General features: G+C 41.1%; 1 protein-coding gene across 2 annotated transcripts; it reads left to right on the forward strand.

Moving 5' to 3' along the window:
* Nucleotides 1–1,571: 1,571 nt before the first annotated feature.
* Nucleotides 1,572–19,836, forward strand: LOC311109012 (palmdelphin-like). Of its 2 annotated transcripts, none has more exons than XM_084151795.1 (8): nucleotides 1,572–1,759; nucleotides 3,836–3,916; nucleotides 4,104–4,234; nucleotides 13,245–13,359; nucleotides 13,944–14,004; nucleotides 14,133–14,270; nucleotides 16,820–17,947; nucleotides 19,305–19,836. In XM_084151795.1, exons 1-8 carry the CDS (start codon nucleotides 1,715–1,717, stop codon nucleotides 19,343–19,345), a joined length of 1,740 nt encoding a protein of 579 aa, XP_084007921.1. In that variant the 5' UTR covers nucleotides 1,572–1,714; the 3' UTR covers nucleotides 19,346–19,836. The 2 variants fall into 2 exon arrangements, with proteins under 2 accessions (XP_084007921.1, XP_084007922.1); XM_084151796.1 differs by having other exon boundaries at nucleotides 13,980–14,004.
* Nucleotides 19,837–19,941: the final 105 nt, after the last annotated feature.

Genomic DNA, 19,941 nt, shown 5'->3' on the forward strand with positions numbered 1-19,941 from the left:
TGAACATTGTCTATTGTTACCCAATGATGCAATAGTAGGTATAATACAACAATAACTATACGTACTCTCCTTTTCTTACACAGTAGTAATGGCTGGAAATAAACTAGCTATGTTTGGCCTGTGAGAAAGTCACTCACTGTGTGTGTACTTTTCTATTTAAATCTCTTCAAGTACGCTGAATGATTGCTTTTAACATCCCTTCTCTTTGGGGGTCTCTTTGGGGGATGTCAATGAACGTATTTCTAGTTTATTTTATTACTCTGTCATTGTTTGTTTGGAACTCAATGTCATTGGAGGCTGCTGCCCTGCCTTTCCATGGGGCATGTTGTCAGGCAGCCATGCTATCTGCTCCTGGCTGCGTCCATAGCTCAGGGATGTTATTTGAATTCCCCCTAACCTTGGAGTCCTGCCCTGGCCTGCTTGAGGAAAGATATATCCTACCTCCTGATGTGTTGATTTGAAGGGGGACAGCGTGAGCTGCCTCCGCACTATTAATAATACATCAACATTAAATCACGTGATAAACCCAGAGCTGAGCTGACTCATGATAGACAGCATGCAGGTAGAGCTCACAGCTCACTTTATCTTGAGGGAGATACTTTAGCAATAAGGTCCGAGGGGCTGTAGCACATGACGCAAAGAGGTGTGACTGGAAACAGCTGCTCAATATAACACTTTAGCAGTTTCTCTCTTTAAATACCCTATGGGCCGGTTTCCCAGACACAGATTAAGCCTAGTGCTTAAGACTAAACCCAGAGGTGCCTTATTCCTTTTATAAAACGGTTACCAAATATGACTCCCTGGTCAGGTGACATGGTCAAGAAAAACTCTGGGATCTTTCTAAAGTAGATCATACAATTATGTGACATCTCGGTAAAACATACTTACTTCACAAGTCATTATCATCAATCTAACTTCAATTCAGATTGAGCCACAGATGTGTCACATGGACAAAAGCTATATCCACCCACCCTTTAGTTTACTACATAACAGTACATCAGCCTTGGGGTCGAGTCAACATCCTCATAGGTCATAGTACAACCTGTCAGTTCCTCTCTCTGTTTGCACGGCGGCTGCCATGGCCTCTTTATCTGTAATTATTTACCGTGGTCACATCACGGTGCATGTAGAAAATCTAGTAACGCTATGTCAGATTCCATACACAGGCCAGAGAGGCAAGTGTGTCTGCCTAACTGTCTGCCCCATCCCTTTTTAAACCAACCCCTCGCCTGGATAACTCTGCCATGTGACGTGTCACAGAGACATGCCTGTTATCCCAGTTGGCCTTGGTTTGGGCTTAGCCCTCGAACCCTTCCTGGTGACACACACACATCCTCCTTCGCAGGCTGCCTCACACATACTCCCTCCCTCCCTTTCTCCCCAGACCCAGGCCCAAGCAGATACACTCCTGTCACATGCTCCCAGGCCAAGTCTGTTCTGCTCTGTCCAGCCTGCTGTCACCATCACATCACTGCCTCCTGTCTCTGTCACAGACCCTGCCAGGCCAAGCATTCTAACTCTCTCTATCTTTCTCTCTGTCTATGCCCCCCCCCCCCCTCTCTCTCTCTCTCTCTCTCTCTCTCTCTCTCAACCATAGATACACACAGACACAGGCACACACGTGCTCTCACAAATTCTCTTTCTCTCACTCTCTCACTTTCTCCTACACACTTCCGGGTAACGCTCTCACTCCTCTCTGTGTTTCAGGGTCAGTATGGAGGAGGCCGACCTGTTGAAGGAGCGGCTCCAGGCCATAACGGTAAAGCTACAAAACAATACATCTTTATTGTTCCATTACACAGAGACAACGGATATTTGGTAATTTTTTGCTGTCGCAGTACCCAAATGATTCCCTATTGTCTATTCATGTGAAAGAAAGAGTAGCTTTTCTGAAAGCTACACATTTGAAAAGGTCAGAGGCATTTATGAAGCTATTTGTGTTGTGATGATTCTGCAAATGAGAATGGATGGCAACGGTATCTAGTAGCTGTGAAAGAGACCTAGCTAATCATCAGGATATCTTGTTTTAGAAGTGAAGGTCAAACACTTGGTGTCAGGAAGTGAGAGTAAACTCATCACTACAGTTCAGTATGTAGTCTGAGAGATCTATAGACCTGGGGCGGCAGGTAGCCTGGCTGGTAGGAGCGTTGGGCCAGTAACCGAAAAGTTGCTGGATTGAATCCCCGAGCTGACAAGGTAAAAATCTGTCGTTCTGCCCCTGAGCAAGGCAGTTAACCCACTGTTCACTGGGCTCTGATGACGTGGATGTAGATTAAGGCTGCCCCCCGCACCTATCTGCTTTAGAGGGATTGGGTTAACTGTGGAAGACACATTTCAGTTGAATGCATTCAGATGTACAACTGACTAGGTATCCCCCTTTCCTTTTCTTTCCCAGTCTGAGTTTCCTGTCTGGCTGTCTTCACACTTCACTGATTTCAGTAAACTTGATTCACTCTAGCTGTGCGTCCACAGAGCTAGCTGTCAGTAGACTAGACTTCATCTGGGATATCCATTCTCCCTGGGGCTTAGTAATACAAGGATCAAACCTGGGACTATTAATAGACAACAATATGTCTGATCACCACACTTTACATTACAGATATGTCTATGCAGTTATAACTTTTCTACAAAAATTAAGACAGAGGCATTATATCTCTCTGATAATGCTAAAAACCATTAGAAAATAAGTATTAGATCTTCTGATCTAATGTAGGAAGTACTGTGTGTTTCTACAAACAAAAAAAATGCTAACCCAGCACTGGATAAATATTGGACAGAACACACAGTGGGCTATTTTGACCCAGCTAGTTGGAATTCCTGAATAACCCAACATGTTGGGTTGTTGGGATTAACTAAACATGGGTTAATTTAAGCATCAGTTGTGTGTTTTTTTGTTTCATGCTGAGTTCACCTAGCAGCTGGGTCTTTTCTTTATATAATCCTTAGGTTATTTTCAGGAGGCGTGGCTTATTAGGGGTGTGGCTTTCAGATAGATCTTATTGGCTACCCGTGAGAGTAAATGCCATTCCTGTTCATCATGTTAAGTTTACATACTGTAAATTATTATTATTTTGTGCATTTTACACATTCTTCTAGAATATTATGAATATTTATTACATATTTTAATAAAGTGGTAATCTATCCCAACAATGGGATTTGCATAGGCTTTTAGGGAACTCATACACTTCTCTAAACCTCATTGAAGCTCCGAAAATGTCAATGTTCAAGCTTAACGTGATTACTATACAACAGAACAGATTAACAGGAATGACATTTACTCTCACGGGTGGCTAAACATTAGTATCTGAAAGCCACGCCCCTACCAAAATACGCCTCCAGTCTTCTGATCTCAATAACCCAGCACCAACAACCCAGCATCAACAACCCAACCTTGCTCTTTTTAAAGAAAAGATCCCAACTAAGTGACCCAACGCCTGCAACCCAGCGGTTGGGTCAACCAAACAATCCAACCATAAAGGGTAGGCCTATACGCATAGGGCCGGTTTCCTAGACAGAGCCATTGAAATAGTGTTTTAGTGCAGGACTAGGCTTCATCTTTGTCTGGGAAACCAGCCCAAAGGGTATTTATAGAGAGAAACTGCTAAAATGTTATATTGACCAGATGGACACTGTGGACAGGTTGTATCTGACTTGCTATGATGTCACAGGCATCTCCCTGCCTGATTGGACACAGTGGGGTGCTGGAGCGTTCCCATTGGTTGGAATTATGAGAATACAATAGCCATGACTAGCTGTAGATTCATTTATGTCTATGAAATGACAAAAACAGGTGAAATCTCTCCATTGACAAAGCCATGCTTGAATGTCTTCACAGGAAAAAAGAAGAGTCCAGGACGACATCGCAAAGAAAAGGAGACAAATTGAGGAGGAAAAATTAAAACTCCAGTGTTTAAAGGTATGTTTTAGTCGAAACTGTTATCTACATTGTTACAAACCCAGTGCATGTGCATTGTATCTGAAGAGAAAAAGACTGGAATGGAATTGAAATATCTACCCGGCCATTGGAACACACACAACAGTTGTTGAGTTACAACACTATAGTTCATGGTGTAACATAGTCTATTGATGGTTTCCCCAAATAGAAAAAGGCCCTTCGAGAGCAGTGGCTGATGGATGGGCTGAGCCCTCAGAGTGAGGAGGACCAGGAGGCCACCAATCTACAGGCCCAGGGCGACCAGGAGCAAACCCTATTACTGCAGAGTAACATTGACAGGTACATCTTACAATGGGATGAATGGTGAGGTGTGGGTGTGTATGTTTGTATGTATGTTTGAATGTGTGTGTGTGTGTGTGTGTGTGTGTGTGTGTGTGTGTGTGTGTGTGTGTGTGTGTGTGTGTGTGTGTGTGTGTTACTGCTGAGTGATTAACCAAAATGTCTTACTTTTTCAGTAAATTAAACAACCAATTGACCGACATTGGTTCAATTACTTGAGAGAAATTCCATAGAGAGAAATCATATCAAGCACGAAAGACATCACATCAAGAATGAACTGTGGGATGCTGTAGGGAGTTTTTAATAGGGAAATATTCAACCTAGTTCAGCACAGTAAAACTTGGTAATTAACTACAATGACCAGAATCCATTGCGCCTTTTCTTCCCGGCCCCGCACATACAGTATACCCTATACAGATATATATATATATATTTTTAAATATATTTAACTTCACTTAAAATGTATTTCAAATGTATTTCAAATACATGTAGATATATTTGCATCTTTGCTCAGATGCATGTAATGCCTTAAAAAGTATTCCAGAAATACATGCAAATACATGGCCATGACATATCGTCTACAAGGTGGCCAGATGGTTATTATTATAACACAACAATGTAATACACACAAAGGAAAACAAGAATCAATTTCAAATTTCAAGCAATTTATTTGACCTGGGTTCACATTAATAAGCATTTAATTTCACACATCAATGTAAACGTTAAAAGTTAAAAGTTGAAAAGAATTAATATTCCATACATTCATGTTCTCGTCTCATGACATATTCCATATTGCATGGTAGATACAGTGGTTTCTTTAGATATCCTACTTTTGTTGTCAAGCATCACTGGACCATCTCTCGCAACAGACCATTTCTCATGTATTTACACTTGTTCCTTCACATGACATAATATTACTTCATGTTCATATTCCATGCTAGATACAGTGGCTTCATTTGGACTTCAATGTAAATGTTTTTTAAAAGTTAAAAACAATTCATATTCCATATATTTACGTTCTCGTCTCATGACATATTCCATGTACATATTCTATATTCCATGCTAGATACAGTGGTTTCTTTTTTTGTCACGTCTTACTAGACTATCTCACATCTATTCACAAATGTAATCAACTTTCAGCTTGGTGGTTTGCATGAACAAACGTTTACATTTAATTCTGGAAACAGGAATTGCAGTTAATTTACCAAGCGTTTTCATGACAGATTCAAAATAAGATGGTTAGCGATGGTTGAGCAGAAGTTGTGTTTTCCCTTGTAAAATATCTTCCCATATTATAACCCATTACCCCTTTATCGTGTTCACAGAAAATGAAGGTATTCACAGAGAAAATGCTGTGGTCAACATCATCCAAGACAACAGTATAAGAATTGCATTTGTATACACGTGTGTAATTTTCTGAATGTATCACTTCTCCATTTAAAATGACTTTGTTGAAATATTTCACTATTCCTTTCTTTACTACATGTTTGTGCAAAGCGATAAAATACGATTTACTAAGAGTTCGAATTGTAGGACTACCAAGGCCTGTGACACCACTGCAACTACGTGTCACATGTATTAACTGTATAGGTCCTACAAGGAATTCAAATACTTTTGTTTGCATTCTGATGAAGCACTACCAAGTATCTTGTGTCCATAGGCTGGTAAGGCTCTCTGCATCCAAAATGTTTTAAGGATTTGCAAAGCAACTCCTTGAGAGCCCTTGACTATATCTATCAGATTTGCATTATACGACTCAAAAACAAAACTGGAATGAGTCCAGACACGACCAAAATTGCGGAACAGTTTTTGGAAGGTGGAGGCAAAGATGCACGTTAAAAGAAACATTACCCACCCCATAAACACAATGCATTTCTTTGACAAAATGTTCAAGGAAAACTTCTGACTCAGAAATATGACTTTCGGTAATGCTCTCGCCAAGTAGTATAGATACTACTAACCAATGAGTTAAGTAACAATCTGGCAAGATTGACTATATAGTACACTCTTAGAAAAAAGGGTTCCAAAAGGGTTCTTTGGCTGTCCCCATGGGAGAAACCTTTTCGGTTCCAGGTAGAACCCTTTTTGGTTCCAGGTAGAACTCTTTTGGGCTCCATGTAGAACCCTCTGTGGAAAGGGTTCTACTTGGAACCAAAAAGGGTTATTCTATGGGGACAGCGGAAGAACCCTTTTAGGTTCTAGATAGCACCTTTTTTTCTAAGAGTGTACAGGAGCCACATGTACCATTTGTGTGCCTTCCAAAATGTTATTTGGGTGATCGAACTTGGTAAAAGTGAGACGTTGCATTTTGGCTTTATATTCAAAAGCATGTCATCTAGATATTGAGTTGATCTACCTATATATACAGTTGAAGTCGGAAGTTTACATACACTTAGGTTGGAGTCATTAAAACTTGTTTTTCAACCAATCCACAAATTTCTTGTTAACAAACTATAGTTTTGGCAAGTCGGTTAGGACATCTACTTTGTGCATGACACAAGTCATTTTTCCAACAATTGTTTACAGACAGATTCCTTCACTGTAATTCACTGTATCACAATTCCAGTGGGTCAGAAGTTTACATACAGTAAGTTGACTGTGCCTTTAAACAGCTTGGAAAATTCCAGAAAACGATGTCATGGCTTTAGAAGCTTCTGATAGGCTAATTGACATAATTTGGGAAAATCAAAAGAAATCAGCCAAGACCTCAGGAAAAAGATTGTAGACCTCCACAAGTCTGGTTCATCCTTGGGAGCAATTTCCAAATGCCTGAAGGTACCACGTTCATCTGTACAAACAATAGTATTCAAGTATAAACACCATGGGACCACGCAGCCGTCATACCGCTCAGGAAGGAGACGCGTTCTGTCTCCTAGAGATGAACGTACTTTGGTGTGAAAAGTGCAAATCAATCCCAGAACAACAGCAAAGGACCTTGTGAAGATGCTGGAGGAAACCGGTACAAAAGTATCTATATCTACAGTAAAACGAGTCCTATATCGACATAACCTGAAAGGCCGCTCAGCAAGGAAGAAGCCACTGCTCCAAAACCGCCATAAAAAAGCCAGACTACGGTTTGCAACTGCACATGGGGACAAAGATCGTACTTTTTGGAGAAATGTCCTCTGGTCTGATGAAACAAAAATAGAACTGTTTGGCCATAATGACCATCGTTATGTTTGGAGGAAAAAGGGTGTGGCTTGCAAGCCGAAGAACACCATCCCAACCGTGAAGCACGGGGGTGGCAGCATCATGCTGTGGGGGTGCTTTGCTGCAGGAGGGATTGGTGCACTTCACAAAATAGATGGCATCATGAGGAAGGAAAATTATGTGGATATATTGAAGCAACATCTCAAGACATCTGTCAGGAAGTTAAAGCTTGGTCGCAAATGGGTCTTCCAAATGGGCAATGACCCCAAGCATACTTCCAAAGTTGTGGCAAAATGGCTTAAGGACAACAAAGTAAAGGTATTGGAGTGGCCATCACAAAGCCCTGACCTCAATCCTATAGAACATTTGTGGGCAGAACTGAAAAAGCGTGTGCGAGCAAGGAGGCCTTCAAACCTGACTCAGTTACACCAGCTCTGTCAGGAGGAATGGGCCAAAATTCACCCAACTTATTGTGGGAAGCTTGTGGAAGGCTACCCGAAACGTAAATAAATAAATAAATTATTCTCTCTAGTATTATTCTGACATTTCACATTCTTAAAATAAAGTGGTGATCCTAACTGTCCTAAGACAGGGAATTGTTACTACGATTAAATGTCAGGAATTGTGAAAAACTGAGTTTAAATGTATTTGGCTAAGGTGTATGTAAACTTCCGACTTCAACTGTATATATACCATGACATCTCATGATTTTCAATGTTGAACTATAAACTGGTCATGCTTCTGGCAATCCCCAATATCACTTTGTGCAGATAAACTGGGATAGGTCCCTCTATTATGTCAAAGTGTTTAAGCCGAGATAAATTACTGGGGCCTTTAATTCCTTTTACAGCTTTGCCAGACTCTAGTGCTGAATCTATAAATAAATCAGTCTAAGACTGATTTCTGAGTTGACAGTTTTCCTCAAAAGGATATGCACCTTTGCTACTACAGTACCTTTTTGGAGACAAAAAGTGCAGCCAAATGTCCCATTAAACTGTTTAATGTTTTGAAGAGGTCCCATGGGGCGGCGCACAATTGGCCCAGCATCGTCCAGGGCAGGGGAGGGAATGGCCGGCAGGGATGTAGCTCAGTTGGTAGAGCATGGCGTTTGCAACGCCAGGGTTGTGGGTTCGATTCCCACAGGGGGCCAGTATGAAAAAATAGAAAAATAATGTATGCACTCACTAACTGTAAGTCGCTCTGGATAAGAGTGTCTGCTAAAATGTAAATGTAAAAATGTCTGGAGTTACAGACTAAAATTAAAGGAAAGACTTTGCTAGTCACAATTTCACCTTCAGGATTTTTCCATTTGACACCTTGATCTTGCAAAGTAATACATTCAGCTACAAAAGGTTTCAAGTATGTGGCTTTTGGGGCCTAAACCATAAACCGCAGAGAAGGACGTGCTTGTTTCTCAGATGTACATGAAGCTCATTAATAGTACAAAGAAGCGGCCAAATGCTAAATAACGAGGATTTAAAAATTGGAACTCCGTCACAACTGAACTGAAGGGACAGATTATCAGGATAATTTTAGAGGTGACAGTTCCTTTTACATCTTCCCATCCTATATACCATCTATAGAAGCTGGGTTCTCTTTAACTATCACATCTATGCTTTAGATCATTTGCAATCTCAGGTTCCTGCAACATATTCTGAATTTGCTCTTCTAAGGGCAAATATATATTTTTTAAATACCGTCTTTCCGATTTTTCGATTGCCTTCTTACAGCTCCTGCAGTACACCGTCGTATCAGAATGTTCCACCATGCAAAGACCAATTCTCACGCGTAGTGAATTTCCATGTACTGTTTCGTTTCATCAAAATACATGTAAAATAATAACGGAATTACTCCCACCCACAAGATTCATGACTTTGATGATGTCCTCTCGGCAATCATTGGTCAAACTATACTTCAATTTTACAGACAGAAACAGAAGTTCATTTAGTTATTTAGTCTGTTTGGGCTCAGTGTCTGTCTCACAGTCATCTGGGACTAGATCATCTTCTGAGTTGTATTGGAGACCATCTGCCTCAGAACGAAGATCATCTAGATGGGGACGAAGGTCATCCACATGGGTCGGTCCAGCACAGCCTGATTGATGTCCACCCAGATTGCTTTGTCCAGCGCTGAGAGGCACCTTCAATAAAACATCACAGTACTTTACTTTAAATAACATAAAAAACATTTTATTTTGCATTGAAATGTCTTGAACTGGCCACAAGAACACTTTTGACCAGCCAGAGGATAAAACCTGTCATGTGCTACAATGTTTATCCTCTCTCTGACCCTATAGTAACAGTGTTTAGAAAGTTCATGTTTGTTCACCTGTGGATTCCTATAGTAACAGTGTTAGGGCAGATATTGTTTCAGGTACCTGTGTATTTCTACAGTAACAGTTGAAAACATCCTGTGGTGTGCCAGTCCAAATAAAACATGCCCCCCTGTCCTAAATGACTACAGGCCTGTCGAGTTGATTTCACATTATTAAAAATAACTCACTAGCTAAACTAAACTCAGTTGGTAGATTCTCTCTCTGTTGTCTCTCCTCCTTAACCCTGTCTCTTGTCCCTCATAGGTATGTAGATGATGCATTTCTATATCATGTCTGCATAATTAACTGTATGTTACTGTTCATTCATCACCATTACGGCATCCTTTTACCACAGGGGGGCAGAATAATTATGTTCTCTGAAAATGTTGTTTCATATCCCCCATTCAAATCATTGCATATTCTGTTCACTTTATGATGTGACTGATTTAAACTTACCGTAAAGTTACTTCTTTCATTGTGGCCATCTTCATTCATTGTGATGCCAGAATAGTGTCCCCTAAGAGATAATTGACAGTCATTTAATATCATCTTGAACTGAGCCATTCATTCCTTCTACTTATCAGATATAGCTAACATTAATTACAACTAACAATCATCATAATTGTCACTAACAATAATCACTAATTCCACACAAAATGGCGGCACACTTGTAGGCCACCATAACTTGTTATCTGCCAAGCTGTAGCCTTAAATATAAGTATATTGCAATTAGTTATTTACCACTTAAAATATAGATAGCTAGCTAAATATCTTGGTATTAAATCCTACCAAAATCAACAGTCTAGTGTGGTTGAATGTAAATTTTGAACAGCTTCTTGCACACAAAATGTATGCCATGAGAGAGAAATGTACACATTCAACCACACTAGCTAGACTGTTGATTTTGGTAGGATTTAATACCAAGATATTTAGCTAGCTATCTTTAAGTGGTAAATAACTAAATGCAATAGACTTATATTTAAGGCTACAGCTTGGCAGATAACAAGTGTAGCTCAGTTGGTAGAGCATGGTGCTTGCAACGCCAGGGTTGTGGGTTTGATTGCCAGGGGGGCCAGTATGAAAATGTATGCATTCACTTAACTGTAAGTCGCTCTGGATAAGAGCATCTGCTAAATGACTAAAATGTAAAAAAATGTAAATACACAAGAGGGATAGAGACAGTTTGTGAGGTAGCTCTACCTGATTGATAGTTTTAGCAGTCTTGAAAATGCCTTATCTACTTTGAAGAACTACTAAAATAGTGATTTCGGCAGAAAGCTCTGCAGCATGGGCAGCTGTGGCAACCCAATGATCATGGGCTACCCTTTTCGCTAGCCAAGGGGACCTTGGCTCGTTGGGTAGCACAGAGATAGCGTAGATGGTTGTCTGGCAGTCTGGCTGCTACTGCTTGAGCAGAGATGAGGTGACTTTAAGAAATGAAAGAATAAAGTCATCAAATAAAAAAGAAATAATATACATAACAAAAATATTTTATTTAATTAAAGTAATGTGAATAAATTATGGTAAATAAGTGCTAAGCAGTAATGGTAGTCACTACAGCATGGGGGTCCTATGAATTGCTTTAGTCTGTGCTGTTAAGAGACAATGGAATGTTATTAATATTAATGTTATTAATATTTTGCTTTGGAATTTCAATTAAAAAGCAAAAAAACTCATTTCAAGGTCTTTAAATGTAAAAATTAATAATAATCGAAAACCGTGATCATTTTTTTAAAACCGAACCCGAACCGACCTCAAAAAGCACTAATCACTCAGCACTAGTGTGCTAGTGCGTTCGTTCATGTTTGCTTGTGTGTGGCTGAGTGCAGTGCACACATTCACGTGTTAGTGAGTCAAGAGCATACGTTTCTAAGTCAAAGGGCAACACAGGAGATTTCCGAACACTTTCCCTTTCTAGCCTGAGCTACTATGAGTGGGAAACGATTGGAAGGATTACACCAAGATGGTGCTCTTTAACCCACTGCTTAACCCCTGTGAGAGGCTTTGTATGTCAGCCAACGGTCGTACAGATAGTCTTCCCACCCCAACCATTGTTACGTAAAAACCTGTCTACTGTGCTGTTTAAACCAACCCCCTTAGAGAGGATTACTCCCTCTAAGTACCCTTATGCAATAACAATACTAACTTCTAGAGAGTATAGAGTGTTACTCTCTAGTGTTATAGTGTTAGTGTACGTATATACTGAGTGTACAAAACATTAAGAACAACTTCCTAATATTGAGTTGAATTTTTGCCCTCAGAACAGCCTCAATTCATCAGGGCATGGACCCTACAAGGTGTCGAAAGCGTCCCACAGGGATGCTGGCCCATGTTGACTCCAATGCTTCCCACAGTTGTGTCAAGTTGACTGCATGTCCTTTGGGTGGTGGACCATTCTTGATACACACAGGAAACTGTTGAGCGTGAAAAAACCCAGCAGCATTGCAGTTCTTGACACAAACCAGTGTGCCTGGCACCTACTACCATACCCCGTTCAAAGGTACTTCAAACTTTTGTCTAGCCCATTCACCCTCTGAATGGCACATATACACAATCCCTGTCTTAATTGTCTCAAGGCTTAAAAATCATTCTTTAACCTGTCTCCTCCCCTTCATCTACACTGATTGAAGTGGATTTAACAAGTGACATCAATAAGGGATCATAGCTTTCACCTGGATTCACCTGGTCAGTCTAAGTCATGGAAAGAGCAGGTGTTCTTAATGTTTTGTACACTCAGTGTCACTCTAATAACATATACTATATATAGATTTTAGTATAGCTCTCAGAGTATAGCTGTAAGTGCTAATATGTTCTATCAGAGCGAGGCACTGTTATATTTTCTGATGGTAGAACATTAATGGAGAGACGAGTGAACTAGAGTGACCCGTCTCTTGTCTGTCCTGCTATCCTGCCTGTCAGCATTGATGTGATGAGATGGGCTCTGAGCTTTGTTCACTGGACCGTATCAGAGCTGTGTGATAAATCTATGTCCTAAATGGCACCCTATTCCCACCCTTTGGGTCCTGGTCAAAAGTAGCACACTATTCAAAAGTAGTGCACTATATAGAGAATAGGGTGGCATTTGGGACGCAAACAAAAGCACCAAACCAATCTGGAGAGAAATCCTCCTCATCACCTGGAAAAAACAACCTATCAACGATCAGGATGAGGGTTCAGAAATAGACTTTGACCCCTGACCAAAACAATCACATTTAGAAAAACACATAAACAGCCTATCAATATTCACCTTAAGGAGAGTATATCAAAATTATTGGATATAAACCGCATACTGATAAACACAAATTAAATCAAGCAATCTATCTCTATCAAAGAACAAGCATAGTCATTGTACATGTTAATTTATATGCTAAGCTATGAGTGACCGACTACCGATGATTACGGTTGAAATGGATAAGGTAATTTCCATGCAACTGTCAATTTGTTTTTCAGATTTTCATAGGAATACCGTTGCTTGCTGAGCAATTACTGTCTGTTTGGTGTAATTGCGGCTGCTAAGCTGCTCTATGTTTTGCATCCACTTTACAGAATGGAGACGGAAATAGAGGCTCTGGAAACACAGGAGCTGCAGATTTCAGCCAACGAGGAAGTGATTCTGAAGCGACTGAAGGAGGTAGAGAGGACTGCAGAGGACATCATCAAGGTATTGCTCGTCTAATACTAACATTAGACCATTACTTTGTGCTTATATTGTGGGACTTGTATTTACATCCATTATTCTGGTTCTTTGGAGAAGAGCAAGGGTTCATGGGTATTAGGCCTAATGCTTGAATCTTGAGTTTGCAGTGTACTTGGTTTATCATTCTCGTCGTCGACCTCACACTAACATCAATGGGGGGGTGGATAATGTCTAATACTCTGTGTCTATGTCCTTTATGTCTATGGGGAATGGCTTCATTCCAATGAAATGGAGGATATTAATTGAATATGCAGGTAGTGATTTGTGTTAAAGTTGTTGTTTTCACAAAGAGGTTGCTGTGAACTGACTGTGTGGGTGTGCGGTGGTTAGCAAAGGTCTGCTTATAGAGGAAAAGGTGATGCGAAATGGAAGGCAATTATATTGATGGAGGGCAGAAGGTGCCAATGGTCTACTTGCATGTTTTCTGATTCCTTGGATATGGTGTCTAATCACTGACCTGAAACTAACAACCCTTGAGCCGTTTGGAAAGGACTAACGTACTTTCTTTTTCACCTGGTTTGTTGTGATTTTTCGCATCATCCTTTCAGTCGGTTTTGATTTTGAACACCTGTATCTCCACACAGGAGTTAAATGCTGAATACCAGGCAGGTAAATACTTTTGTTGCTCTTGGTGTTGTGCTTGTCTTCCTAACATTATATTCCTATATTTATTCTATATTAACATCTACTGGAGGACTAATGGCATATGTGAACTGACTGGGTTGTTATCTTTACAGACCCGATACAATACATTTACTCACCGATTCCAAATATGCCAGATTTCCAGATGCCAAGGTCCATCACACCTACCAGTAGACCACTGAGGAAAAGTACAAATCCACAGGAAGGACTTGATGGTGAAGAACCAAAGCAGGGTATATAAACAATATACAGTATTCTGAATGCAATATCTGGCATATGTTATTTAGAGTGAAAAAAGTATTTGATCCCCTGCTGATTTTGTACGTTTGCCCACTGACAAAGACATTTTAGTCATTTAGCAGACGCTCTTATCCAGAGCGACTTACAGTTAGTGAGTGCATACATTTTTTATATTTTTTTCATACTGGCCCCCTGTGGGAATCGAACCCACAACCCTGGCGTTGCAAACGCCATGCTCTACCAACTGAGCTACATCCCTGCCGGCCATTCCCTCCCCTACCCTGGGCCAATTGTGCGCCGCCCCATGGGTCTCCCGGTCGCGGCCGGCTACGACAGAGCCTGGATTCGAACCAGGATCTCTAGTGGCACAGCTAGTACTGCGATGCAGTGCCTTAGACCACTGCGCCACTCGGGAGGCCATGATCAGTCTATAATTTTAATGGTAGGTTAATTTGAACAGTGAGAGATAGAATAACAACAAAAAAATCCAGAAAAACGCATGTCAAAAAATGTTATAAATTGATTTGCATTTTAATGAGGGAAATAAGTATTTGACCCCCTCTCAATCAGAAAGATTTCTGGCTCCCAGGTGTCTTTTATACAGCTAACGAGTTGAGATTAGGAGCACACTCTTAAAGGGAGTGCTCCTAATCTCAGTTTGTTACCTGTATAAAAGACACCTGTCCACAGAAGCAATCAATTAATCAGATTCAAAACTCTCCACCATGGCCAAGACCAAAGAGCTCTCCAAGGATGTCAGGGACAAGATTGTAGACCTACACAAGGCTGGAATGGGCTACAAGACCATCGCCAAGCAGCTTGGTGAGAAGGTGACAACAGTTGGTGCGATTATTCGCAAATGGAAGAAACACAAAAGACCTGACAATCTCCCTCGGCCTGGGGCTCCATGCAAGATCTCACCTCGTGGAGTTGCAATGATCATGAGAACGGTGAGGAATCACCCAGAACTACACGGGAGGATCTTGTCAATGATCTCAAGGCAGCTGGGACCATAGTCACCAAGAAAACAATTGGTAACACACTACGCCGTGAAGGACTGAAATCCTGCTGTGCCCGCAAGGTCCCCCTGCTCAAGAACGCACATATACAGGCCCGTCTGAAGCTTGCCAATGAACATCTGAATGATTCAGAGAAGAACTGGGTGAAAGTGTTGTGGTCAGATGAGACCAAAATCGAGCTCTTTGGCATCAACTCAACTCGCCGTGTTTGGAGGAGGAGGAATGCTGCCTATGACCCCAAGAACACCATCCCCACCGTCAAACATGGAGGTGGAAACATTATGCTTTGGGGGTGTTTTTCTGCTAAGGGGACAGGACAACGTCACCACATCAAAGGGACGATGGATGGCGCCATGTACCGTCAAATCTTGAGTGAGAACCTCCTTCCCTCAGCCAGGGCATTGAAAATGGGTCGTGGATGGGTATTCCAGCATGACAATGACCCAAAACACACGGCCAAGGCAACAAAGGAGTGGCTCAAGAAGAAGCACATTAAGGTCCTGGAGTGGCCTAGCCAGTCTCCAGACCTTAATCCCATAGAAAATCTGTGGAGGGAGCTGAAGGTTTGAGTTGCCAAACATCAGGCTCGAAACCTTAATGACTTGGAGAAGATCTGCAAAGAGGAGTGGGACAAAATCCCTCCTGAGATGTGTGCAAACCTGGTGGCCAACTACAAGAAACGTCTGACCTCTCTGATTGCCAACAAGGGTTTTGCCACCAAGTACTAAGTCATGTTTTGCAGAGGGGTCAAATACTTATTTCCCTCATTAAAATGCAAATCAATTTATAACATTTTTGACATGCGTTTTTCTGGATTTTTTTGTTGTTATTCTGTCTCTCGCTGTTCAAATAAACCTACCATTAAAATTATAGACTGATCATGTCTTTGTCAGTGGGCAAACATACAAAATCAGCAGGGGATCAAATACTTTTTTCCCTCACTGTATATACACACAATGAGTGGCCATCTGCACTCTTTTATAGTCTTTAACACAACGTTACGTCATGTTACAGGTGTGTAGGTTTCAACAAGCAGGATAATGTAATGAATAGATACCCGCACACTGTCGAAAACATAGAAAAAACATGATGATATCTGGAATTATGAAGCACTTCACCTGTACATCACAGTGAATTTTCATGTGATATGGGCCTTTATATGATCATCCTCTGTAAGTGACTCATTTGGATTCCTAGAACACAGATTCACAGCTTGAATCAGGCCTTGACACCTGCTGTTCCAATCATGTCATTCCAAAGCCTGTAATTTAATATTTTTTGCATTGCAGAAATTGGAATAAGTGATATGAATCAGAAAAAATGTAAATCTTTTTTCAGTTGTCAAGGACCAATAATTTGATTATTTATTGAACACATAAATACATGAAAACAGTGTACAGACAGGAGTTATAACCTACTGTACATTTTTGTGGTACATTCAAAATACATTCAGTATTTTATATGAATCATACACCTTGTGTTCTAGTTGTTGTCCATCCTATGTCCTCTCTCTCTCTCCGTAGCTATGTTCGCCATGGAGATCAGTGTAGAGAAGGACATGAGAACAGGAGAGAGCCAAGTCGTGTCCATGGCCACCCTAACCCCTGAAGAGTTCCAACAGAAGGGTGTGATGGTCTACGATGATGGGAAGAAGTCTGTCTATGCCCTACGCTCGGAGGGACTGGTGACCCAGAATGGGGTGGGGGTAGGCGAACTGAGTAACGTTGAGGTGGAGGAGCTCCTGCGCCAGGCTGGCGATGCAAAGGTCCCCACAGAGGTCCAGTACCACAAGCCTGTCTACGCTGCTCCTTACACCAGCAGGCCTTCAACCCCTGCATGGAAGCCTGAGCAGGGACACGTCAGCCCCGGTCCTGCTGGGCCCAATGGCCATCGGACCTCCATTACAACCCCCCATCCTCAAGCTCTGCCCAGAGATGGAGCTCAGAGCAAGGAAGAAATAGCCAGCCCAGCCCCGTCTCACATTCCAAACCTCTACGCCGACAAGCATCTAGTGCAGCCTCAATCACCCCCTCATCAAGGTTTCAAAACTGGACAGAGCCTCACCAATGGTAGCAGTGGTATAGCTCCACACCCAGATAAAAACAGACTCAGACCAGCTATCATCACAGTCCAGAGTTCAGGAGAAAGCCGCACTCCCATACCGCCGATAGAGAATACTGTGACAGATTGGGACAGGCAGTCACCAATCTACCCCAACAGTCGTCAGTCTCCATTCTACCCCAGCAGTCGACAGTCACCATTTTACACCAGTGACAGTGGTGAGTCCTCCTTCAACATAATGAACACCTTGCCACCTGATCTGGACTCTGAACCAGTGACAATGATCTTCATGGGCTACCAGAACGCAGCAGAAGAGGAAGATGAGGAGAATATCCAAGCCGAGCTGGTCGTCATCGGAAACGGTGATGATGATGAAGAAGATGACAACAACGTACCCTCGTACCACCCCGAGGGATACCAAAGCAAGATCTTCCAACCCACAGACAAATGCAACAACAATACAAACTATACTGCAGATTACACAAACTCTGAGAGTCTACTACACCGACCCACATTCACCCACAAACCTGGCAAGCGGAGTTCCGACCCAGAACGACAGCCCCTAGCCATAGAAGAGCCCATGAGTGCAGGTATCAAGACGGGCAAAAATAAATGCTGCTTGTTAAGGGGAGGGGGGGGCTCGTCAATCCCTCTCCCTCTCTCATCAAATGCTAAACTACCCTCTCATCTACTCTAACAACCTAACACTCTCTCTCTGATCTTGTGAGCCTTTGAGATCACACTCTAACGCTGTAGCTGCTGCGCCAACCTACTCACAGCCCAAGCATGTAGGGCATTCTCTATCCCCTGGACCCCACGTTCATCCTCTTTTGTCTTCCATTAACAAGATAATAAGGCACAGTTTTATAGCGGTTACCACATCTGGCATTACTTTATGTAGCCTTATTTTAACTATAGTCAGATTTGACAAATTAATGGAAGCTTTAAACTGTTTTGAATCAAAACAATATCGGAGAGATGTTGTCATTTAAATCAGTGTATTACTAACTTGTTTTTTTGAGAGACTTTAGCTCCATCCAGTGGCCATACTGATGAACACATCAACATTTGCTTGGTCATGTTCTGGGTACAGGTGAACTGAATGCCAAAGATGATGATGCTGCTTGTAAGGCAAGCCATTACATTTCTCGAATGAGATGTTCTAATTTTTATATAAGATTAAGTGCTTGGTCATTGCTAATGTATTTGTGTGCTATCTAACTCGACTGTTCTGCAAAATGTCTGCTTTTGTAGCCAAACTAATTAAAACTACCTCATCATACTATCCACTGGTTGCAGTTCTCTCTTTGTCAATTCAGAGTACAATTTCACAGCATGACTAAACTGCTGACTAACTGACTTATACTGGCAATCATACAATACTCTTTCAATATAATGATTTACCTGACTTCAAAGGGTGATTATTTATATATCACCATTTAGTAATGTTTTGGTTTATCCGCTTCCCTGAATCTCACTCCCCATTATTGTGTTGGATTGGTACAGATGTTGAACTATGTTCCATGTTTTTTTAGGTCTCTATTGGCAAGCATGTCCTTGGGTATTTTTCCTAAGCCATCTGAAAAGCCAAGACTGAGGCTGAGGAACATGAATTGGCATATGCTTGAGAAATACTTACATAAGCCTTTTCTTACCATTATATAAGCTACAATTTCGATGGAAAAAATCCCTTCCACCCTACCCATTATTTCAATTCTATTCAATTTCATGGTAAAGAAGAAGTCTTAGAGACAGCAAGACAATGCATACTAATGCATTAGTATTACATAAGGATATTCACACAGGTTGTTCTTCTTATACCATGGAAACCTTCAGGAGAACATTTTATATTACTGGTTTGTGGGATGATTGACTACAATTTAGGAGATAATCAAGATTCTGTCCAAAATATTGAATTTAAACATTGTCAATTTTTCTCCTCCACAGCTTATAAAGTGAGAATGTCAAAGCTAGGGGGGAAAGTGTAACCGGCAAAGTGATTGATTCCCGTCCCTGAAGAATAACGAACAGAAAAGAGTGGTCCTATGGAACAGACCTTTTCTACACACTACTTTGCTCATCAGATACAGGACGTATTCAAAGAGACAGACCACTGACAAGACAGATGGATGATTAGAATTTAATTTATATTATCATGGAAGTGCCAAGATGGTCTATGAATGTGTGAAATCGAAAATATCTGTATATCAATCATGCATTTATGGTATGTCAATGTTTAATTTATTAGGTGTAGTATTCATTCAGCAACAATATTTATTCAAAGACATTTGCTGTTCATTTCTAAAATGGCTGTGGAAGTGTTTTAATGCCAAAGTGACCTACCTTTTGCTGCTGTCAGTGCTTTTACAAAATCTACAATAAGGAATTGATTCCTGAACATATTAATGCCATTGGTAATATTGCATACTAAATTAGAAAATAAAAAGTTGTTATCTGAATAACCAAAGAAAATGTATAACAAAGACTGGGCATAATAACTTTGACATTATGTTTTCTATCAACATGTTATTTCTATGGTTGAGAGTTTGTACATTGATTGACCATACATTCAGTGAAGGGATTG

The sequence above is a fragment of the Coregonus lavaretus genome, assembly GCF_964263955.1.
Source record: "Coregonus lavaretus genome assembly, chromosome: 34".
NCBI classification, from domain to species: domain Eukaryota; kingdom Metazoa; phylum Chordata; class Actinopteri; order Salmoniformes; family Salmonidae; genus Coregonus; species Coregonus lavaretus.

Bases quoted from the DNA above. Each gene is read 5' to 3' on its own strand.
- LOC311109012 (XM_084151795.1), top strand. From the start codon at position 1,715: ATGGAGGAGGCCGACCTGTTGAAGGAGCGGCTCCAGGCCATAACG. The intron at 1,760-3,835 runs GTAAAGCTACAA...ATGTCTTCACAG, and splicing joins AGCGGCTCCAGGCCATAACG to GAAAAAAGAAGAGTCCAGGA. The intron at 13,360-13,943 runs GTATTGCTCGTC...TCATCCTTTCAG, and splicing joins CTGCAGAGGACATCATCAAG to TCGGTTTTGATTTTGAACAC.